Genomic DNA, 24,597 nt, shown 5'->3' with positions numbered 1-24,597 from the left:
GATGATAGACAGACAGACAGACAGACAGACAGACAGATGATAGAATTCAGGCACCTTCAAACTTGACCGCTTTAAGACTTGTGGGCTTCAACTCCCAGAATTCCTCCTCCAAGTCATGTTAGCTCAGGAATTCTGGGAGTTGAAGTCCACAAGTCTTAATAGTTGCCACGTTTGGAGACCTCTGCCTTAAGCTGTCAAGAGAGAAGGGAGGCCTCTGAGGATACACAGAGTGCTTCTCCTTGGCTTCTTGATTGGCTTTTGGGGTGGCTGCCCTAAATTCTCATATTCTCTCTCTCTCTCTCTCTCTCTCTCTCTCTCTCTTATTCCTCAGGGACCCTGGGCGTTCCTTTCTCTCTGGCCGCAAGAGTGCCTCTGGTCATGTGCAAAGGGCCTGATAGAGAAAATTAGGAGTGTTGGGTATGGGGAACTCTGGCTTTCCCCAGCCTGGTGCCTTTTAAATGAATTTGAGCCACACACACACACATATGCAATATTACCATTGCAAAAACAAAGGACAATCAAAAGTACAGGTACAGACTAGCCCAGGGGTCTTGACAGCTTTTCGACTTGTGGACTTCAACTCCCAGAATTCCTCCTCCAGTCACGTTAGCTCAGGAATTTGCCAAGTTGGAAGACCCTTGACTTAGAGCATAGCATAATAGAGTTCGAAGGGACCATGGAGGTCATCTATTCCAACCCTCTGCTCAAGCCGAAAACCCTAGACCAGTGGTGGCTAACCTTTTGGGCTCCTGTGCCGAAAATTGCATGTGCACGCTCACGTGCCACACCCAGAAGGCAATGTGTGTGCATGTTCCCCCATGCCCCCTGTGCATGCTTGCGTGATTCCCCCTGCTGCCCCCTTACCTGTACTGTGCATGCGGTGCGCCTCCCAGCTGATTTTCGGGCCTTTTTCGGCCTCCCAGAGGCTCACAGGAAAGCCTCTGCAGCCTTTGGAAGCTGAAAAATGGGCCTGTTTTGTCACTTCCGGTATTTCTGGAAATACAGGAAGTGACTGAAACGGGCCTGTTTTTCGGCCTCCAAAGGCTGCAGAGGCCTCCCTCGAGCCTCTGGGAGGCCGAAAAAGGCCCGAAAATCAGCTGGGAGGTGCACACAGGTGCAGTGAGGTAAGTTTGCCTGGGGCTCGCGTGCCCTAGGTTCGCCATCACAGCCCTAGACCAACCCAGGCAAATGGCTGTCTAATCTCTTCTTGAAAACATCCATTGTTGGAGCACCCACAACTTCTGGTGGCAGGCTGTTCCCCTGGTTTAATTGTTCTGATCGTCAGGAAATTTCTCTTCAGTTCTACGTTGCTTCTTTCCTTGATGAGTTTCCCTCCGTTGCTTCTTCTCCTGCCTTCAAATGCTGTGGAGAGTAGCTTGACCCCCCTCTCCCCTGTGGCAGCCCCTCAAATATTGGAAGGTCCTCTCCCCAGTCGTAAAACAAGGCCCAAATCCACCTTTTCCCCTATCCAGACGTAAAAAAGAGGTGGAGAATGGGAGCTCAGGCCCGACATATGCCCTTAGATTTTGTCCAGCTCTGTCCTGTGTCCCCAAACCAATTGCGGAATCGCCGCTTCCGTAACGGGCGATTACCCAGCTGCACGGGGAGGAGAAAGAGGTCAAATAACTCGATTATTCCTCTTCTCAGTTTCTTTAGCAGCTAATTGGCTTTAACACCCATGTCCTGATTAAGGACCTAGAGGGCAGAAATGTGGCAGATGTTGCAAGCCGAGAAATCCGCAGGAAACGTTTGTGTTGCTGTGCGTAAATTCTCTCGCAAACCGCACCACCTCTGCAAAGGCTGCACATATACACAACACACACACACACATGTATACACTACACACACACACCCCAGCGACCACGGGTCGGCTTTCCACAGCAGGTACAATCGGCGAATGCACATCCAGGTGCCCAAATGGTAATAATAGCCACTTAGGCGTGATAATTGGAACATCTCAGCCGTGGACCATATATTTTATCCCTCCAAGACACTAATTTCTTTTTTTTTATTTTTTTTTTGGCAAGTCGGGAGGTTTTTTTTTTTTTTTAAAGGGACCTCGTTAAAAAAAAAAAAAAAACGCAGCCGGTTAACTCCGGGATCATCATAACTCTTGTCTTGTCAGGACAGGGTGCGTTTTATGTGCCGTGGAAATTAAACCGTTTTCCCACCCAAGCGTGGGCTGGGAAATAGATGGATTAATAAAATGCCACTGGGGACTGACAGCCAAGGTAGGCAGGCTGAGGAGGGGGGGGAGGAAAGGAGCGGGCAGAGGGTTGAATTGCAATCAATTTGGGGGAACTTGGGGTGGGTGGGGGGAGGAAGGAAAATTATTTTGCAGGAAAAAGATATGGTGATAGACCCATCCTAGCCAGCTAAAGGTAATCCAGATAGTGGCAGCGAGTAAAGAAACTACGACCACCAATACTTCATTCTTCTCGTAAAAGATCCAAGCTGCTTCCCTGCCTACGATATCGAAACATCTTCATAACTGCTTTTTCTTTCTTTCTTTCTTTCTTTCTTTCTTTCTTTCTTTCTTTCTTTCTTTCTTTTTTCTTTTCTCGTTATTTCTTGCTTGCTTGCTTGCTTTTTCGCTTTCCTTTTCTCCCTCTTTTTCTTTCTTCCTTTCCTTTCCTGTCTCTCTTTCTCTTTCCCTTCTTTCTTTCTTTCTTTCTTTCTTCCTTCTTTGTTTTTCTTTCTCTTTATTTCTTGCTCGCTTGCTTTTTCCTTGCTTGCTCTTTCACTTTCCTTTCCTCCCTCGTTCTCTTTCTCTTCCTTTCTCTCTTCTTTTTCTTTCTTTCTTTCTTTCTTTCTTTCTTTCTTTCTTTCTTTCTTTCTTTCTTTCTTTCTTTCTTTCTTTCTTTCTTCCTTTCTCTTATCTCTTTTCTTTCTTATGTTTTGGTTCCAAAGTGACTTTCCGTAGTCCATCCTAAATGCCTTTTCAAAAAAAAAAAAATTGTGTTGGCCGTCTGCTCTTTTTGCACATAGAAAATCTCTTTTGCTGAGATTTTGAAGGTTTTGCTGCTTTGAGGATTGTTTAGCATGTATTTGATCGTGAATTTTAACTGTGTTTTTCCCTTGACTCTTGAGTGGAGTAGAGGGACCAATCAAAAGCCGAAAGAGATATTTATTCAAAGCGTTATGCTTCAGGCTCTGGATAAATGCAGGAGGACCTCGGAGTAACCCCAGCAAACCTGAGTGTTCTTTGAGAAAGTTGTTTGAAAATGCTACCCAGTCTTTCTCAAGCTTGGGGACTTTAAAGTGTGTGGACTTCAATTCCCAGAATCCCCTAGATAGCATATGTAGACTTCAATTCCCAGAATCCCCCAGCCAGCATATGTGGACTGCAACTCCCAGAATCCCCCAGCCAGCATATGTGGACTGCAACTCCACAGTTCCCCAGCCACTATATCTGGACTTCAAATCCCAGAATTCCCCAGCCAGCACATTCCCACACACATCTCTCCCAGTCACCGCACTGGCTGGGGAATTCTGGGACTTGAAGTCCACCCATCTTGAAGTTGACAAGGTTGAAACACCGACGCAACCGTCCCTCACAATTACCACACAACAGTGAGCCGCGGTGGCACAGTGGTGAGAGTGCAGTACTGCAGGCTCCTTCTGCTGACTGCCGGCTGCCTGCAATTTGGCAGTTCGAATCTCACCAGGCTCAAGGTTTCCTCCCCAAACTCCAAAAACTTTCACCTTAGACTGTCTACTATTGACCTCCCCCCTTTCCTAAGAGGTCTGTAGGGGGGTGTGCATAAGCGCACCAATGTGCCTACCATCCCTGTCCTATTGTTTCTTTTTATTTATTTTTATTTTTCTTATATGTATCCTTGTATTCATAACTATATTTTTACTTATAGCTATTATCTTGTAAGCAATTGACAAATCAAATAAATAAAAATAAATAAATAAATGAAAGGTTGACTCAGCCTTCTGTCCTTCCGAGGTGGGTAAAATGAGGACCCAAAATTGTTGGGGGCAAGAGGCTGACTCTGTAAACCGCTTAGAGTGGGCTGGAAAGCACAGCGAAGTGGTATATAAGTCTGAGAGCTATTCCTTCCTTCCTTCCTTCCTTCCTTCCTTCCTCTTCCTTCCTTCTTCCTCCTCCTTCCTTCCTTCCTTCCTTCCTTCCTTCCTTCCTTCCTTCCTCCTTCCTTCCTTCCTTCCTCCTCCCTCCCTCCCTCCTTCCTTCCTTCCTTCCTTCCTTCCTTCCTTCCCTCCTTCCTCCTTCTTCCCTCCCTCTCTCAATTCCCTTTCTCATTCTTCTTCCGGGTGGCACAGTGGTTAGAATGCAGCATTGCAAGTGAACTCTGCCCACTGCCAGCAGTTCGATCCTGACTGGCTCAAGGTTGACTCGGCCTTCCATCCTTCTGAGGTCATTAAAACGAGGACCCAGATTGTTGGGGGCAAGAGGCTGACTCTGTAAACCGCTTAGAGAGGGCTGTGAAGTGGTATATAAATCTAGGGGCTATTGTTTCCTTCCCTTTCCCTCTCTCTCTCTCTCCCTTCTTCTCCTTTTCTTACTCCTTCCATTCCTTCCTTCCCTTCCTTCCTTCCCTTCCCTTCCTCCTTCCTTCCTTATGAGCCATGGTGGTATATAAATCTAAGGACTATTGCTTCCTTCCCTTCCCCTCTCTCCCTCCTTCCCTTCTTCTCCTTTTCTTACTCCTTCCATTCCTTCCTTCCTTCCCTTCCCTTCCCTTCCTTCCTTCCCTTCCCTTCCTCCTTCCTTCCTTATGAGCCATGGTGGTATATAAGTCTAAGGGCTATTGCTTCTTCCCTTATCCTCTCTTCCTCCCTCCCTTCTTCTCCTTTTCTTACTCCTTCCATTCCTTCCTTCCTTCCCTTCCTTCCTCCTTCCTTCCTTATGAGCCATGGTGGTATATAAATCTAAGGACTATTGCTTCCTTCCTTCCCTCTCTCCCTCCTTCCCTTCTTCTCCTTTTCTTGCATTCCTTCCTTTCCTTCCTTCCCTTCCCTTCCTTCCTTCCTTCCTTTCTTCCCTTCCTTCCCTTTCTCCTTCCTTCCTTATGAGCCATGGTGGTATATAAGTCGAAGGGCTATCCCTATCACCTATTGCCCGATCCCTTTCGTCTTTTCGCATCTTCCTTTCTTCGCAGCCCCCGAGTCTATTTTCCTTCTCTTCCCCCAGAACCCCGAAGGCTGCAATCTTTCCTCCCAACAGGGCTGCTTGGGCCACCTCATCATCCCGCTTGTCCTATACGGCCCCTTTGCCACGTCTGTAATGGCTTTTTTTTTTGTCTTTCTTTTTTCTTTCTCTTTTCCCCCAAATTCCCTTGCAGAAAGCAGGATGGCTCTTTTCTCTCCGGTGTTGACCTGCCACTGGCTGGCCTCATTTTGTCTTCCCTCGAACGCCCTTGTTTTTCATTCCGGCCCCATTCCTCTTTCAATTGCTTTCCCTTGTCAAAGACAATTCATCGCCGGAGCCCCGGCTGGCCTCTTGCGATTCCTTCCGCATCTTTCTTGGACACGACAAGCCAGCCTTGTTCCGTGCAGGGAAGGCCGCCTCTCAGCACCCTCCCTTGTCACCCAATGTTTAAGTGATGGATGAGTCTCCAGAGGAGGCACCAGAGACGATATAGACACAATCGCGCAAAGCGTCAACATTCACGCACGCACACACACAGACACACACACACACACACACTGGCACGCTGGCCCCCAGAGGCCACCCACGCTTCCACACAGGGTTGCTCGTTGAGTGCCTTACTCCACACTCTTTACGTGCAGGACTGCATTCCCACTCACGCCAGCAACGCTATGATTAAATGTGCAGGTGATGCCACAGTGGTTGTTGACACTCTCTTTAAGGCACCGAGCTGAATATTGGTATTGGTTAAAGCGGAGACGCCACGTTTGACAGACTTACAAAGAGAGTAATGGTTTAATAAGAAGCTGACGGAACATAACCAAGACTCGGGTCTGTAGAGCCTGTGTATTGTGCACCGCTCTTGTACTGCAGCGAGTCTTGGACCCTTTACTCCCGGCGGGAGAGAAAGTTGAACTACCTATCATGTGCACTGTCTCCGGCGTATTCTGAGCATCGCCTGGCATGATAAAGTCCCAAATGGCACAGGCTTGGAACATGCTGGAATTCCTAGTATGCCCCTGTCAGAGGCTGAATCCGAGGAGGAAGACGAACCGCTGACAGGGAGCGGGGGAGTGGCTCCGTTGGCTGTGGAGGAAACTGCGGAAGGGCAAAGTCCAGCTGGGCAGAGCAGGGAAGAGGTAGAACAAGGGAGAGGGAATTCAGAGGAAGACCCGGGCCCACCCCCTCTTCATCCTAGGGCATGCAGGGAGGAACGGAGAAGGGAGCAATGTGAGTTGCATGGCTTACGGGGAAGGAAAGGGCCCTGATTCCCTTCATTAAGCACACCTGGGAAGAGAGTTTAAAAGAGATGCAAGCTGTGTGCGTTGTCTGCTGGGAACAAACGCGAGTTTATCTTGTGTTGACTTTGGTTATCTGCGTTCCTGGAATCCTCCCAGCCGTGTTCTTCTGCCCCACTGAGCTCCAACTCCGAAGGCAGCTGATAACTGCCCACCTGCCCTGGCCCCATCTCTGCCTCCAATGCAGAGTCCTCATCCGAGCCTTCCTCAGCCTCCAGGATTGGCCCAGGTTCCTCCCCAACTTCCACACTGTCTAAGTCTGTCATTCAGCTCTGCTGGCTACTGGAGGACCACAATACAACTATCATAAATAGTGGTCAGTGGCCAAGTGTCTGAATTTTGATCAGGTGACCACAGGGACGCATCAATAGCGTGGAAAACGATTGTCGGCCATTTTTTTTCAGTGCCGCTGTAACTTTGAATGGTCACTCAACGAACTCTTGTAAGTCGAGGACTACCTGTATGGGCAGGAGCCCCAGAGGTGTCGGGGAGAGGGAAGCGGTGGGTCCATGATGCTCCCCATACGGTTGGGCCCGATCCAAAGAGAACGATCCGATCCATTTGCGGAAAGGTGGTGTAAAGATCTTCCCTGCTGGGCGTGAAAATGAGTGTCATCAGAAGTGACTAAACGCTCAGCAGCCCTGCGTGTCATCCTTCCATGCCAAACAGGTCTATTTTGGACACTGAGAATCGTATTTTCCAAAAAATCTCAGGCCTCGAAAAGGGGGAAAAAATAATCAAGGGTAATTAATCAAGGAGAGAAGCAACCTGGAATTAAGGAGAAACTTTCTAACTGTGAGGTTTTCCTGCTTGACCAGGGGGGTGGGCTAGAAGACCTCCAAGGTCCCCCTTCAAACTCTGTTACTCTCTGTGGTGGGAGCTCCTTCACTGGAGGTTTTCAAGAAGAGACTGGACAGCCATTTGTCTGAAATGGATCAGGGTTTCCTGCTTGAGGGATGGAAGTAGCAAACGACGCTTCTGATATTTTGACAATAACAGGCTAGCAACATGGACAGCTCTTATCCATATCGGTAGTCTCCGACTTGCGACCATGGAGCCCAACCTTTCCGTTGCTAAGTGAGTTTTGCTCCCCCATTTTAGAACCTCTCTTGCCCCCGTTGTTCGGTTGTTAAGATCGGAACTCCGTTGTTAAACGCATCCGGCTTCCTCCTTGACTTGGCTTATCCGAAGGTCTCAAAAACACGGCTCGCAGGGACACTGCGCGACCGTTGTAATTATGAGTCAGGTGCCAAGCATTCGAATTCTGATCACGTGACCATGGGGATGATGCCATGGTTGTAAAGTGTGAAAAATACTTTTTTTTTTTTCAGTGTCATGTGAGACCAGTCAATAAATGAATGGTTGTTAAGGCGAGGATGCCTGGCTGGCAAGGATGTGGCTGGGTGAAACCAGGCTCAATAGCAGGAACCGGGAGAGGGATCTTGGAGTCTTAGTGGACAACCAGCTAAATAGGAGCCAGCCGTGTGCAGCGGCAGCCAAAAAAGCCAATGCAATCCTAAGTTGCATTAACAGGGGGATACAATTGAGATCAAGGGAGGTACTAATACCATCCTATAAAGCCTTAGTAAGGCCACACCTAGAGTATGGCATCCAGTTTTGGTCACCACACTATAAAAAAGAGGTTGAGACTCTAGAAAAAGTGCAGAGAAGAGCAACCAGGATGATTAGGGGAATGGAGACTAAAACATACGATGAACGGTTGCAGGAACTGGGCCTGGCTAGTCTAGAGAAGAGAAGGACCAGGGGAGACACAATAGTGGTCTTCCAATATTTGAGGGGCAGCCCCAGAAAGGAGGAAGGGGTCAAGCTATTTATCAAGGCACCCAAAAGCCAGACAAGGAATAATGGATGGAAACTGAACAAGGAGAGATTCAACCTGGAAATAAGGAGAAACTTTCTGACAGGGAGAACAATCAACCCATGGAACAGAAGTTGTCCTCGGAAGTTGTGGGAGCTTCATCACTTGAGGCTTTCAAGAAGAGATTGGACTGCCATCTGTCAGAGATGGTGTAAGGTCTCCTGCTTGGGTGGGGGGTTGGACTAGATGACCTACAAGGTCCCTTCCAACTCTGATTATCTGTTATCTGTCTTAAGATGGGAACTTTGTGGAAAATGAATCATTTCTAGCGTGGCAAACATCAATCTCACTTTTCAGTCCCCACTTCGAAGTTTACCTGTTTTCACGAAATTCTGGCTGACTGTGAACGAAACTTGACGGTACGCCGCTAAAAAGAAAGCTATCCATTTTATTCTCCCTCTATTCTTGCCTCACTTTTCTTTTTCTTTCTTTTTAAAAATTAAAAGGATACTTTATTAAACAAATTCTACGATTAAAAAAACAACAACAAAAAAAACGTATTTCCATTTATTGCAGCATATTTGTAGTAGAGTCCACTCACTTTGACACATTCTTCAGTATGTAGAATATTTACTAAATATGATTACTATTTGATTTATGTCATATTTTCATATATTGATGTAGTTATTTAGACGTTCTTGCCTTCCTTTTCATTGATTATCCAGCCTTTGTCGAATTTTATATTCGAAGTTTTCAGAAAAGGGGAAAAAAATGCCCACTTGGACTCTGTAATGTTCACTGCCCAGGGAGAGCTCTCCAGAATATCTTATCCTCCTTAGCATCAGAGCGTGTTAATATCTTATCCTCTGAATAAATCATTTTGTAGCTTCTTCCATTTGTTTAAAATCATGAGAGGGCTTTATAAGTAGTCCTAGATTTTCAGCCATTCATTTAGGGACTGTTCGAAGTTACAAGGGTGCTGAAAAAGTGAATTAGTTAAGACCGTTTTTCGCACTTATGACCGTTGCAGCAGCCCATAGGGTCACATGATTGTAATTCAGATGTTTGCCAATTGGCTCGTGTTTATGACGGTTTGCACTGCGTCCTGGGGTAGGTAGGAAGGAAGGAAGGAAGGAAGGAAGGAAGGAAGGAAGGAAGGAAGGAAGGAAGGAAGGAAGGAAGGAAGGAAGACAATGGATGGTGGATTAGGAAGGAAGGAAGGAAGGAAGGAAGGAAGGAAGGAAGGAAGGAAGGAAGGAAGGAAGGAAGGAAATGGATGAGTGGATAGATAGGTTAGGGAGGGACGAAGGGAGGAAAGAAGGAGGGAAACAAGGAAGGAAGACAATGGAGATGTGGATGGATAGGGTAGGTAGGTAGGTAAGTAGGAAGGAAGGAAGGAAGACAATGGATGGTGGATTAGGTAGGTAGGTAGGTAGGAAGGAAGGAAGGAAGGAAGGAAGGAAGGAAGGAAGGAAGGAAGACAATGGATGGTGGATTAGGAAGGAAGGAAGGAAGGAAGGAAGGAAGGAAGACAATGGATGGGTGGATTAGGTAGGTAGGAAGGAAGGAAGGAAGGAAGGAAGGAAGGAAGGAAGGAAGGAAGGAAGGAAGACAATGGATGGTGGATTAGGTAGGTAAGAAGGAAGGAAGGAAGGAAGGAAGGAAGGAAGGAAGGAAGGAAGGAAGGAAGGAAGGAAGGAATACAATGGATGGTTGGATGCATAGGTAAGGGAGGGTGGAAGGGTGGAAGGAAGGGAGGGACAGTGGGAAGAAGGGAGGGAGAGAGGAAGAAGGAAAGAAGGGATGGGAGGGAGGGAGGGAGGGTTGGGAGGGATCAGGAAAGTAAGCCAAGCTGCAGGCCTGCTGGCTGGGGAATTCTGGGAGTGGAATCCACTCATCTTCAAGCCTCCATGCTTGGGAAGCGCCGCTCTATCCAGATCAGAGCAATCGCGCACACCCCACAGTTCGGCTGGCGGGGGGGGTGGGGGATGAGAGAAGGAGCTAGTTCTTTATTTAATAAACACCAGCAAAGATCAGAAGAAGAGAGATTAAAGAGCTTGCAACCTAAAGGAGAGGCGATCTCTCTACTTGCCCCCATATATCTATTTAACATCTAATCAGAACAGCACAAATCTTTCCCAAGCTGCGGGAACCAAAACCGGTGAGAAATCAGCACGTTCAGCCCCAAAGAGAGAGAGCGCGCCAAATAGCCGCATAGAGACGGAAAGTAGGACACCCGGTGATCCATCTTCTATTCTGCCCCGTGCAGGAAATCATCGGAAGGGCAGGGATCGTGTATCCAAGCTCCGAAAGTTAGATTCTCTAGAGCACTAAATCGGAAAAGCTTCATTTAAAAAAAAGAAAAGAAAAGATTTGAGCCTTTCTCTTTCTACTTCCCTTGAGTATTCGGTTCCTTTCTTTTAAGTGATATGTAGTATTTTTATTTTTTTTCTTCTTCTGCGTATAACAGTAAAAAGAGTCTGATTTGCAACGGTGCTGAGATTTCTCCCCGGGTTTCTTCTGTCGCTTCCACCCGTCTGAAGCAATATGCATTTATTTGAGCAATTATAGATTTTTCTCCCCCCCTTTGCTCGGGCATAGAGAGAGAAGATATCATGTATGCGCATTTTACTGCCTCGGAAAACAAGGGATGGTTAAATAGCTTATTGTTCACAATAGCTCCGACCCGGGTTTAGTAAGAGAGCGGAGAGAAAGGGGGAGGGGAGGGGAGGGGAGATAAAAGAGGGAAGAGGGAGGGAGGAGATGGAAGGGAGGGAGGAAGGAAGGAAGAGGGAAGGGGAGGAGGGAGGGAGGGAAGGAAAGAAGGAAGGAAGGAGGAAGGAAGGAAGGAAGAGGGAAGGGAAGGGGGGGGGGACAGAATGAAGGAGAATGAAAGAGGGAAGGGGAGGAGGGAGGGAGGGAAGGAAAGAAGGAAGGAAGGAGGAAGGAAGGAAGAGGGAAGGGAAGGGGGGAGGGAAGACAGAATGAGGGAGGAATGGAAGAGGGAAGGAGGGGAGGCAAGGAGGAAGGAAGGAAGGAAGGAAGGAAGGAAGGAAGGAAGGAAGGAAGGAAGGAACAGGGAAGGAGGAGGGAGGGAAGGAAGGAAGGAAGGAGGAAGGAAGGAAGGAAGAGGGAAGGAAGGGGGAGGGGGGACAGAATGAAGGAGAATGAAAGAGGAAGGGGAGGAGGGAGGGAGGGAAGGAGGGAGGGAGGAAAGAAGGAAGGTAGGAAGGAAGGAAGGAAGAGGGAAGGAGAGGAGGGAGGGAGGGAAGGAAAGAAGGAAGGAAGGAGGGAGGAAGGAAGAGGGAAGGGAAGAGGGGGGATGGGAGGACAGAATGAGGGAGGAATGGAAGAGGGAAGGAGGAGGCAAGGAAGGAAGGAAGGAAGGAAGGAAGGAAGGAAGGAAGGAAGGAAGGAAGGAAGGAAGGAACAGGGAAGGGGAGGAGGGAGGGGAGGGAAGGAAAGAAGGAAGGAAGGAGGAAGGAAGGAAGAGGGAAGGGAAGGGAAGGGGGAGGGGGGACAGAATGAAGGAGAATGAAAGAGGGAAGGGGAGGAGGGAGGGAGGGAAGGAGGGAGGGAGGAAAGAAGGAAGGAAGGAAGGAAGGAAGGAAAGAAGGAAGGAAGAGGGAAGGGAAGAGGGGGAGGGAGGACAGAATGAGGGAGGAATGCAAGGGGAAGGGGAGGAGGAGGGAGGGGAGGGAGGGAAGAAGAAAGGAAGGAAAGAAGGGGAGAGTAGGGAGAGGGGGAGAGAATGAGGAGGAATGGAAAAGGGGAAGGGGAAAAGGGATGAAGGAAAGAATGAATGAAGGAGGAATGGAAGAGAAGGAAGGAAGGAAGGAAGGAAGGAAGGAAGGAAGGAAGGAAGGAAGGAAGATAAATTCTTTCAGGAAGCTTTTTTTCAAAATCGATCACTTCTCCCACCCCCTCAAAAGAATCCCCCCCTCTCTCATCTCCTTCAGCTGCCGACTGCAACTGGTGTAAATCTTGAGGGACAGAAACGCAGCATGGACTCAAGGAGGAGGGGAATTCGGGGACCCAGGGAAGATCCCTGCTAACCCTGAGCCAGGATCTCGTGGGCGGGTCCAAGACCCAAATCTTCCAAGGGTGTGGAGTCTCCATCCATCTTAAAAGTTCCAAAAACCCCAAATAGCAAACGGAACACCAGTTTATTCAGAAAAATGTCTGAGATCTGCCTCGTCCTGCTTAGCATCGAAAAGCTTGCTGGCGGGGGATTCTGGGAGTGGAAGTCCACCCACCTTAAAGCTTGCTGGCAGGGATTCTGGGAGTGGAAGTCCACCCACCTTAAAGCTTGCTGGCAGGGGATTCTGGGAGTGGAAGTCCACCCACCTTAAAGCTTTCTGGCGGGGATTCTGGGAGTGGAAGTCCACCCACCTTAAAGCTTTCTGGCAGGGGATTCTGGGAGTGGAAGTCCACCCACCCTTAAAGCTTTCTGGCAGGGGATTCTGGGAGTGGAAGTCCACCCACCTTAAAGCTTTCTGGCGGGGGATTCTGGGAGTGGAAGTCCACCCACCTTAAAGCTTTCTGGCAGGGATTCTGGGAGTGGAAGTCCACCCTTCTTAAAGCTTTCTGGCGGGGATTCTGGGAGCGGAAGTCCACCCACCTTAAAGCTTTCTGGCGGGGATTCTGGGAGTGGAAGTCCACCCACCTTAAAGCTTTCTGGCAGGGGATTCTGGGAGTGAAGTCCACCCACCTTAAAGCTTTCTGGCAGGGGATTCTGGGAGTGGAAGTCCACCCACCCTTAAAGCTTTCTGGCGGGGATTCTGGGAGTGGAAGTCCACCCACCTTAAAGCTTTCTGGCGGGGATTCTGGGAGTGGAAGTCCACCCTTCTTAAAGCTTTCTGGCGGGGATTCTGGGAGTGGAAGTCCACCCTTCTTAAAGCTTTCTGGCGGGGATTCTGGGAGTGGAAGTCCACCCTTCTTAAAGCTTTCTGGCAGGGGATTCTGGGAGTGGAAGTCCACCCACCTTAAAGCTTTCTGGCGGGGATTCTGGGAGTGGAAGTCCACCCACCTTAAAGCTTTCTGGCAGGGGATTCTGGGAGTGGAAGTCCACCCACCTTAAAGCTTTCTGGCGGGGATTCTGGGAGTGGAAGTCCACCCACCTTAAAGCTTTCTGGCGGGGATTCTGGGAGCGGAAGTCCACCCACCTTAAAGCTTTCTGGCGGGGATTCTGGGAGTGGAAGTCCACCCACCTTAAAGCTTTCTGGCAGGGGATTCTGGGAGTGGAAGTCCACCCACCTTAAAGCTTTCTGGCGGGGATTCTGGGAGTGGAAGTCCACCCACCTTAAAGCTTTCTGGCGGGGATTCTGGGGTGGAAGTCCACCCTCTTAAAGCTTTCTGGCGGGGATTCTGGGAGTGGAAGTCCACCCTTCTTAAAGCTTTCTGGCAGGGGATTCTGGGAGTGGAAGTCCACCCTTCTTAAAGCTTTCTGGCAGGGGATTCTGGGAGTGGAAGTCCACCCACCTTAAAGCTTTCTGGCGGGGGATTCTGGGAGTGGAAGTCCACCCACCTTAAAGCTTTCTGGCGGGGATTCTGGGAGTGGAAGTCCACCCTTCTTAAAGCTTTCTGGCAGGATTCTGGGAGTGGAAGTCCACCCACCTTAAAGCTTTCTGGCTGGGGATTCTGGGAGTGGAAGTCCACCCTTCTTAAAGCTTTCTGGCAGGGGATTCTGGGAGTGGAAGTCCACCCACCTTAAAGCTTTCTGGCGGGGATTCTGGGAGTGGAAGTCCACCCACCTTAAAGCTTTCTGGCAGGGGATTCTGGGAGTGGAAGTCCACCCACCTTAAAGCTTTCTGGCGGGGATTCTGGGAGTGGAAGTCCACCCTTCTTAAAGCTTGCCGGCAGGGGATTCTGGGAGTGGAAGCCCACCCATCTTAAAGCTTCTGCATTTAAACTGCCCTCGTAATCTGCTTTTAATTGGGTTTCACTTCTGCAAGAGGCCCCGGGCGATTCTCTCTCAGCCCTGAATCAAAGGGTCAGGTTGTATTAATTCACGTAGTAAATAAAATTCTGCATAATATGCAGAATAAAAGCAACGGCATTATTCTTTTCCCAGAATTAGATAGATATATATATACACTAGCTGATAACCGTGCTTCGCTATGAAACTATGTGGTTGGGCTTAGTTTTTGGGGAGGAAAATAAGGGGTGGGTGGGAATTCTGCCTCTGTCTACCAGCCTCCATCAGTATTCATCTGGCTAGCATCCTGTCAGTGTGTGAAAGAGTTGCAGGCTGTTTGGAAACTGAAGCAGTATTTGCTGTGTGAGCAAGAAGGAGACAGCAAGGAGCCTGGGCGTGGTTTAGCTCAACTGTTCTGTACTAAAGCTGCTTGGTGCTGTCAAAGTAAAACTGAGACTCCTCTCCTCTGCTTGTGTTTTGCATTTGGAACAGATTTCTTTCCAGGTGGGGAGGGGGAATAGAACTCCTTAGCATCAGAGCGTGTTAATAATAATAATAATAATATAGGAAACACTCTAAAGCTCTGATGGTCATTTCAAAAAATCCTTTCTAAGTGAGCCCCTAGAAGCCAAAAGGAACATATGTACCAAATTTTCAAGTTTGTTGGCTTTACGATTGTGCAGATTTTGTGATGATGCCTTCATATATATATACTGTATATATCAATTTGTATTTTCTTCCTTAGGCATGAACGTCATGGAAAGCTCCCCATACGAGCCTTTTGTAAGAGGGTTTGACTATGTCCGACTGGCATCCATCACGGCAGGTAAGGAGCGAAGATCATGGGAGCCGTATTGTTGCATCCTGGGGGAATTAAGAAAGCCCTTTTAATTTATCTATCCGGTTTCACTTTATCTTGTCTTACTTCCTTTTGTGAGTAACTCAAGGTGGCGAACGTACCTTGTTCTCCTTCCGCCTCTTCTTCTTCTTCTTCCCATAACAGCCACCCTGTGAGGTGGGTTGGGCTGACAGAGGGCGGGGCTGGGACTGGCCCAAAGTCACCAGCTGGCTTTAAAACCTAAGGCGGGACTAGAACTCATAGTCCGCTTGGCCCCAAATCACCCAGTGACTTTTATACCTAAGGCAGAACTAGAACTCACTGTCTCCTGGCAATTGGCCCAAAGTCTCCCAGTCTTTTTTTGTGTCTAAGGTGGGACTAGAACTCACCATCTCCTGGTGATTGGCCCAAAGTCACCCAGTCTTCTTTCATGTCTAAGGCAGGACTAGAACTCACCGTCTCCTGGTGATTGGCCCAAAGTCACCCAGTCTTCTTTCATGTCTAAGGCAGGACTAGAACTCCCCGTCTCTTGGTGATTGGCCCAAAGTCACCCAGTCTTCTTTCATGCCTAAGGTGGGACTAGAACTCCCCGTATCCTGGTGATTGGCCCAAAGTCACCCAGTCTTCTTTCATGTCTAAGGCGGGACTAGAACTCCCCGTCTCCTGGTGATTGGCCCAAAGTCAGCCAGCTGGCTTTCATGCCTAAGGTGGGACTAGAACTCCCCGTATCCTGGTGATTGGCCCAAAGTCACCCAGTCTTCTGTCATGTCTAAGGCGGGACTAGAACTCACCGTTTCCTGGTGATTGGCCCAAAGTCACCCAGTTGGCTTGGAACCCTAAGGCAGAACTAGAACTCACAATCTCCTGGTTATTAGTCCAAAGTAATCAACTGACTTTTATAGATAAGGCTGAACTAGAACTCCCCATCTCCTGGGGATTGGCCCAAAGTCACCCAGTTGGCTTGGAACCCTAAGGCAGAACTCACCATCTCCTGGTTATTTGCCCAAAGTCATCCATTGACTTTTATACCTAAGGCAGAACTAGAATTCACTGCCTCCTGGCAATTGGCCCAAAGTCTCCCAGTCTTCTTTCAAGCCTAAGGTGGAACTAGAACTCACCGTCTCCTGGTGATTGGCCCAAAGTCTCCCAGCCGCCTTTCACGTTGAAGGCAAGACTAGAACTCACCATCGCCTGCTTTCTACCCTGCTGCCTTAACCACTAGGCCATACTGATTCTTGTCTAGTCCCTCTGTCCAAAAGAGGCATTCGGCACGTGCTCAGAGGAGCAAAACTCTTTCCCATTTCCTGAGGCCTTCTCTAAGCTGCTTTGTCCGGGGAGCCTTGTTCGCCCCGGGGGAGCCTATTCTCCCAAAGGCCGCCTCTGTCTCCCTTGCGCCTTGCCGACAGAGACGGACCCGCTCCAGCCGCTTCCAAGGGAACGCATCATATGTTCTGCAAGGGCCCTAATTAGGAGTAGCATTAGGCTCGGTAATTGGCCGATCCATCCTGGTTTCCCGCTTTCCACTTTGCCAGAGTGGGGTTCAAGGTTACGGAGGCCACGGAAATGGATTCGCCTCAAGCTCCATTAGGCAATTCCATCAGAGGGAGGTCGCCCAGCCGAGGAGGCCTGGACTCCGCCAGAGAAGCTGGAGCAGGAAATATGTCCCTTTGCACTCTGTAAGGGCTGTTGCTCAACCTCCGCCAATTTAAGATGGAGGGGGGGGGACTTCAACTCCCAGAATTCCCCAGCCAGCAAAGGGATTCTGGGAGTTGAAGTCCACTCATTTTTTTATTTTTTTTGAAAACAATTTTATTAGTTTTTAAAGACAAACAAAACAAACAAAACATAAAAACATCCAGCTTTCTTTCATAAATATACATGCCGGCTGGGGGATTCTGGGAGTTGAAGTCCACTTGTCTTAAAGCTTGCTGGATGAGGAATTCTAGGAGTTGAAATCCACTCATCTTAAAGCATGCCGGCTGGGGGATTCTGGGAGTGAAGCATCTTGAAGCATACTGTCTGGGGATTCTGGGAGTTGAAGTCCACTCATTTTTTATTTATTTTTTGAAAACAATTTTATTAGTTTTTAAAGACAAACAAAACAAACAAAACATAAACACATCCAGCTTTCTTTCATAAATATACATGCTGGCTGGGGGATTCTGGGAGTTGAAGTCCACCCCTCTTAAAGCATGTTGGCTGGGGGATTCTGGGAGTTGAAGTCCACTCATCTTAAAGCTTGCCGGCTGGGGGATTCTGGGAGTTGAAAAAGAGTCCCAGGTCAATTTTTTCAGTACTGTTGTAAATTCAAACCGTCAATCAATGAATGGCTGTAAGTCAAGGACCATCTATCTGTATATCCCTGAAATGGCTCCGTTCACTTCCATTGGAGAAAGTTCGGAGTTTCTGGACACCTTTAGGCCCGAGAAGAAGAGAAAATGAACAAGGTTACCATCGCTCTCCTAAAATCCTTGAAACCTGAGGGTCTCCAGAGAAGCAGCCACAACAACAAAGGAGGGGCCTGCGGCCGCACAAAGGTGCATTTTGAGATTTGTGACAGTCGCACATACACCCCTGTGGGAACTTAAGTCTTCACTGGCTGTCACAGAACCAGAGATTTCAGTGACAGGAAGTCAAATGCTGGCTGAGGGTCAGAGAAACGTCCCCTGAGAGAAAACGCCGGAGATCCTAAGAGTGGTTAAACCATAACCCAGTCTGGGATGGATATATATATGTATATATATATTTCTCATTGCAAATGTCTGTGGAGATTCTCAGCCATCCAGGTCCTGGTTGTCCCAAAGGTGGCTTTTTTCAAGAGGCAACTGGACTTTCTGGGGTTGTTTTTTTCTTTTGAAGACGTTTCCCTTCTCATCCCAGAAGCTTCTTCAGTTCTGACTGGATGGAGGGAAACGGAAGGATTTCTACACCTTGCAGACAGCTGGTCATTTGCATCCTTTTAGAGGGTCGTTGAGGCCACTTGGAGGTTTGTCTGTGTCCTCAGTTGTCCCAGAGGTGCTTTTATTTCAAGAGGCCACTGGACTTTCTGGTTTTTCTTTGAAGATGTTTCGCTTCGGATCCCAGAAGCTTCTTCAGTTCTGACTGGATGGAGGGGAACGGAAGGATTTCTACTCCTTCCAGACAGCTGGTCATTTGCATCCTTTTAGGGGGTCGCTGAGGCCACTTGGAGGTTTGTCTGTGTTCTCATAGTGCACATGGGTTTGAAGTCTTCTTGGAACGGCTGAAAAGACCGTGTTATAGACAGGAGAAGTCCTTTCAGCGGTCCCAAGAAGACTCCACACCTATTTGCACCACTCAGGTGACCCCGAAGACACAGATTAAACCTCCAAGTGGCCTCAATGACTCTCTAAAAAGGATATAAACGCCAGCTGTCTGCAAGGAATAAAAATCCTTCCCTTCTCCCACCGAAAAAGCTTCTTGGATGAGAAGCGAAACATCTTCAAAGACAAAAAAACCAGAAAGTCCAGTTGCCCCTTGGTGAAAAAAAAGTACCTTTGGGGTTTTCAATGCGGGGGGGGGGGAGAGGGGTTGAACTGGATGACCTCAAGGGTTCCTTCCATCTCAATGCAATAGCCTCCAATAATGGTGCCTTTCCGCCTCTGCAGGCTCCGAGAACGAGGTCACGCAGGTGAACCGCTGCCTGGACGCCGCCAAGGCCTGTAACGTGGACGCACTCTGCCAGCGACTCCGGACCGAGTACGTTTCCTCCTGCATCCGTCGGGGGCCCCGGGCCGACCCCTGCAACCGCTCCAAGTGCCACAAGGCGCTGCGGAAGTTCTTCGACCGGGTGCCGCCCGAGTACACGCACGAGCTGCTCTTCTGCCCCTGCGTCGACACGGCCTGCGCTGAGAGACGCCGGCAGACGATCGTGCCCACCTGCTCCTACGAAGCCAAGGAGAAGCCAAACTGCTTGGCGCCGCTGGACGCCTGCCGGGGAAACTACGTTTGCAGGTACCAAAGGACAGACAACATCACGTTCACACGACACGCTGACCCTTGTTGATGAATTATGACCTTTTGCCGGCTAACGGAAGCATCGGTTTTAACCAAACAAGCTGGGTTCACACACTTTCCTGCCCCCCTTCCCCCCAAAACTATCCAAGGTGAATCCTAACTAGGTTTGTCAAGCTGTTTTGTAATCCTGATTTGCAATCCTGTATTTCTAACAATCGGCCACGTCTTTTACAACATCCCTGTTTTGGAGAATGCCAAACTGATGGTGTTACCTAGTTGGGTGATGAAATGCTTGCAAGAAAGCAGCAAAGCTCAGAGAGCATCCAGGGCCCCCAGGGCCCCTGTACTACTTTCCTCTTCCTTCTCCTTCCCCTCCTTCCCCCTCCTTCTCCTCTCTTCCTCCTCCACTCCACAAACCCTACTCCCTTCTAGAACTGATGATATTACCTACTTGGGTAATGAAATGTCTGCAAGAAAGCAGCCAAGTTCAGAGAGCACTGAGGACCCCACCGTCCTCCTCCTCCTCCTTTCCCCCTCTTCCTCATTCTCCTCCTTCCTCCTACTCCTCTTCCTCCTCCTCCATTCTGCAAACCCTACTCCCTTCTAGAACTGATGATATCACCTAGTAGGGTAATGAAAAGTCTGCAAGAAAGCAGCCAAGCTCAGAGAGCACCAAGTACCCCATATTTCAACACAGAGCTATGAATATTTTCTTGGAAGTGGCTCTGCTCTTTCGCAATTTTTTTTTTATTTGTCAATCGCTTGCAAGGTAATAGGTATAAGTAAAAACATAGTTATGAATACGTGTATACATGTAAGAAATATATATATATATATATATATATATATAGGATGCATCATCATATATATGTTCTTTTAAGGATGCATCATCATATATATATATGAAACAATAGGACAGGGACGGTAGGCACGTTGGCGCGCTTATGCACGCCCCCTACAGACCTCTTAGGAAAGGGGTGAGGTCAATAGTAGACAGTCTAAGGTTAAAGTTTTTGGGGTTTGGAGAAGAAACCACAGAGTCAGGTAGAGGATTCCAGACATTGACCACTCTGTTGCTGAAGTCGTATTTCCTGCAATCAAGTTTGGTGCGATTAACCTTGAGTTTGTATCTATTGTGTGCTCTTGTGTTGTTATGGCTGAAGCTGAAGTATTCATTGACAGGTAGGACATTGCAATGTATGATTTTATATACTATACTTAGATCGGACCGAAGGCAACGTAGTTCTAGGTTTTCTAGGTCTAGAATTTCGAGTCTGGTGGCATAAGGTCTTCTGCAAGGAGTAGAGGAATGGAGAACCCTTCTTGTGAAATATTTCTCAACTGTGCTAATATCATATATGTAATGTGGGTTCCAACTGATGAGCTGCATTCAAGTATTGGTCTAGCAAATGTTTTGTATGCTCAAGTTAGTAGTGTGATATTACCAGAGAAAAAGCTATGTAGGATTAGGTTAAGAACTCTTAACGCCTTTTTGGCTATGTGGCTACAGTGGGCTCTAGCACTTAGGTCATTAGAGATGAGAACTCCAAGGTCCTTGACAGAGCTTGGATCCTCAACAAGGTCTTGACTATTCAGCCTGTATTTTATATTCTGATTTTCTTTTTTTGCCAATATGTAGGACAGAGCATTTATTTGTTGAGACTTGAAGTTGCCATTTGTTTGACCATTCTGATACATAGTCGAGGTCTTTTTGAAGGGTAGCAGTATTGTCTGTGGTGTTGAATAGCTTTACATCATCAGTGAAAAGAACGCAGTTGCTCTTAATAGGATCACAGAGGTCATTTATGTAGAGTATGAAGAGAGTTGGTCCTAGAACATTGCCTTGGGGGACACCACTGTTGACAGGTACAGAATTTGATAGGACGCTCCCCATTTTGACCATTTGTTGACAGGAATGCTTCTATCCAGTTATGCAGTTGTCCAGAGATGCCATAAGATTTTAGTTTTAGGAGTAGTTTGTCGTGTACCACTGAATCAAAAGGCTTTACAGAAGTCTATGTAGATTGCATCTATTGCTTTGCCCTGATTGAGTTGTGTAGTCCATATGTTTTTGCAGTGTAAGAGTCGCAGATGACAGGATAGTTTTTTTCTGAAACCAAATTGTTTATTAGAGAGTAGGTTGTTTGTTTCTAAGTGGAGGATGATGGATTGGTTAATAATTGATTCCATGACTTTACAGGTGACGCAGCATAAGGAGATTGGTCTGTAATTTTCAGCTAGGCTGGGGTCTCCCTTTTTGAAGATGGGGATGACTGTGGCTAGTGACCATAGTTTTAGCAAGGAGCTGGTCCTGAAAGATTTTTCAAAGATTATGCTTAGAGGTTCGGTTATGGAAGTAGATAGCTTTTTTTAAGAAGTAGGCACATATTCCATCTGGTCCAACAGATTGGGATGGTTTAGATTGCGCAGTGCTTTTTCAACATTGTCTTTTGTAAAATCGATATGTATTAGATCATTGTAGTTGTCTGTGGTTTGGCTAGGAAATACTGGGCATGCTCCATTGCTGTTTACAAATACTGAGCCAAAGAATGTGTTAAAGAGGTTTGCTCTGATGGTGTCATCATTGCAGTCTTTGCCATTAGGTCCTTTCAGGGGTGGGAAGGAGCTTGACTCTTTTAGTTTGTTGTTTACAAAATTGTAGAAAGCACGGGTGGAATTGGTGCATAGAAGGTTTTCCTCTTGTTTAATGTGATAATTGGTGCATTCATTCTTTATCTGGTGGCATAAATTTTTGTATCGGCTTTTGAATTTGGTAACGTGACCAGATTTGTTTTTCCGCCAAAGTGATCTCTTTTTGGATTGAAGCTTCCTTATTGTTATGGGTAATCTGGTTTTTTTTTGTTTTGGGAGTTGTTGGTACATAATAGTTTGATGACTCTTTTGACTTCAAGTAAAAATATATTGTAATGGTCTTCAACAGTATTGCATCCAGAGAATAGAAATTGCCAAGCAAGGGATGAGAGATCGTTGTTTATAAGATCATACTTACCTTTTTTGAAGTTATAATTGGGGATTATGTCATTGTGATGATTTTTATGTGGACGTATGTTGAGTCAAAAGTCCATCATGTTGTGATCACTGTTGGAAAAGGGTTAATTTGTATTCCATAAATTGAATTCAAACTATTGCAGAAGATGAGATTGTGGCAGTTGTTAAGTCTTGTTGGTTACTAGTTGATCCAGTCCCAGATTTGTTACTGCATTGTAGAAGGTTGCATGTATGAGTTCAGTTGTACATTCATTTAGGGTCCAGTCAATATGAAGTAGATTAAAGTCACCAAGAAAGATAAAAGCATGTGGGCAGGATGCTGCCCATGTTAGTAGTGTATTTAGCTTGTTTGCATGTTCGATGTCATAATCAGGGGCTCTGTAACATAGTAAGAACCGAAATGTGATATTTAAGGACAGTTCACAGATGATGGTCTCAGGAAGAGCAAAGCTCTTGGGTAACTTGGATGTTTTTTAGATGTAAGGACTTTTTTGTAGAAGATAGCAACACCATCTCCTCTACAGATTTCACGATCTGATCGGTAAACATGATAGTCTCTTACTGTTGTAATGGAGTCAGGGAGAGATGCGTTGAGCCATGTTTCACAGACTAAATATAATGTTGAATTTAGCTGTATTTAGTAAGAGGAGAAATTCAGGTATTTTATTTACAATTTATTTCATTTAAGCTAATGGCATTCTGAGAACCCCCATTGCTGGTTCCTTCCAGCTTTGGTAGCCTTCAGAGGTGAAGACCAGCCCAAGGGACGGCCTTCAAAAAAGCGAGCCGGAAGGCAGGAGTCTCTCATTTCTCCCTCTTGACCATCCGTGGTCTCCATCCAAGATGTTCTTCTGATTCCCTCAAGTCTTTCCTGAAATGGAAAAGGGTGGAGGGAGACAGGCCCTTGGTTTGAAGATGGCTTTCCTCCTCAGAGGCCTCCTCTCTTTGAAGAAGCCTTCTGGCTGGAAGATGGAGAATCCTGCAAGGATCTTAAGGTTTCCCACCCACTGGGCTCAAGTGGGGTTTTCAAAGGTAGTGAAGCAATACAAATTAGCTCATTTGCTTCTCAGGTGTCACCTTAAACCAGTCTTGGAGATGTTACGATGTGTGGACTTCAACTCCCAGAATTCCCCCAGTCAGCAAAGCTGACTGGGGGAATTCTGGGAGTTGAAGTCCACAGCACTTGTGGGAGTTGAAGTTGGGCCTAAATGGCCGACGCAGATTAGAGCACTTTACGTCCCTTCTTTCCAACTCTCTTCTTCTGCTGGCCTTGCTTTCCAGCAGGCTCGAGAAAGTTTTGTCTTCCTTTGATAAATGTAAATAGAAATATAAATAATGTAAAAAAATCTGTTGTTCGCATCTCTCTCTGCCTCTGGGCTTTAGCATGCCTCTTTCATCCCTTTTTTCCCTTGTTAACTGTTTTGATCTTGGCTGATGTTTAATAAATAAATGAAGAGCGGGGTTTTTTTTATCTTCGCTGAGTTGAGTGGCAGGTGTGCGTGCTCTGATATGGAAAGAGAATAGATTAGGAATGTCCTGGTTGCAAACTAAGGTGGAAATCCCCCACTGCAGTACTATATTGGTCTGCCATCTTTCTTTCTTTCTTTCCTTCTTCCTTCCTTTCGTTTCTTCTTTTTTTTCTTTCTTTTTCTTATCTATCTATCTATCTATCTATCTCTATCTATATCCATGTCTCTCTATATCGATCTATCTCTGTCTCTATTTATCCATCTATATCTATTTATCTCTTATCTGTCTTACACTATCTCTATCTATCTCATCTCTGTCTGTCTGTCTGTCTCTGCCTATCTCTATCCATCCATCTCTACCTGTCTGCCTCTCTATATCTATTTGTCTCTATCATCTATCTATTTATCCAGCTATTTCTCTTCAACTTTCTCTATTTATCTCTTACCTCTCTCGCACTCTCTATCTACATCTATCTGTCTTATCTATCTATCTATCTATCTATCTATCTATCTATCTATCTATTAGATCTGAGATCTAACACTATCTATCTCTATCTATCTATCTATCTATCTCTATCCATCCATCTCTATCTGTCTGCCTCTCTATATCTATTTGTCTCTATCATCTATCTATTTATCCAGCTATTTCTGTCCACCTATCTCTATTTATCTTTTACCTCTCTCACACTATATCTCTATCTATTTCTGTCTTTCTGTCTGTCTGTCTGTCTGTCATCTATATCTATCTATCTATCTATCTATCTATCTATCTATCTATCTATCTATCTATCTATCTATCTATCTATCTATCTATCATCTATCTATCTATCTATCTATCTATCTGTATCCATGTCTATCTGTATCCATGTCTATCTCTATCTCTATCTATCTATCCATCCATCTCTATCTACCTGCCTCTCTATATCTATTTTCTCCATCATCTAACTGTTTATCCAGATATTTCTGTCCACCTATCTCTATTTATCTCTTACCTCTTTCACACTAGATCTCTATGTCTGTCTGTCTGTCTATCTATTTATATCTATTTATGTCTATCTCTATCCTTCATCTATCTGTCTTCCCTCCCTCCATTCCTCCCTCCATTCCTCCCTCCAGCTATCAATTTTGTCCGCTGCCGTCCCTCCTTTTCGTA

At 46.7% G+C, this 24,597-nt stretch overlaps 1 protein-coding gene across 1 annotated transcript in view; it reads left to right on the top strand.

Moving 5' to 3' along the window:
- The window catches only part of GFRA4 (GDNF family receptor alpha 4), a 119,178-nt gene that overhangs the window by 81,258 nt on the left and 13,323 nt on the right, over nt 1–24,597 (top strand). The window contains exons 3-4 of the mRNA XM_087935679.1: nt 14,899–14,979; nt 18,618–18,963. Coding sequence (XP_087791805.1) covers nt 14,899–14,979; nt 18,618–18,963 — 427 coding nt within the window. The remainder of the gene's footprint in view (nt 1–14,898; nt 14,980–18,617; nt 18,964–24,597) is intronic.

This window comes from Pseudonaja textilis, chromosome 6, assembly GCF_049901715.1.
Source record: "Pseudonaja textilis isolate UNSWEBS1 chromosome 6, rPseTex1.2, whole genome shotgun sequence".
In the NCBI taxonomy this organism is placed as follows: Eukaryota; Metazoa; Chordata; class Lepidosauria; order Squamata; family Elapidae; genus Pseudonaja; species Pseudonaja textilis.
The sequence above is the reverse complement of the archived record's forward strand: the minus strand, read 5'-3'. Positions and strand labels throughout refer to the sequence as shown.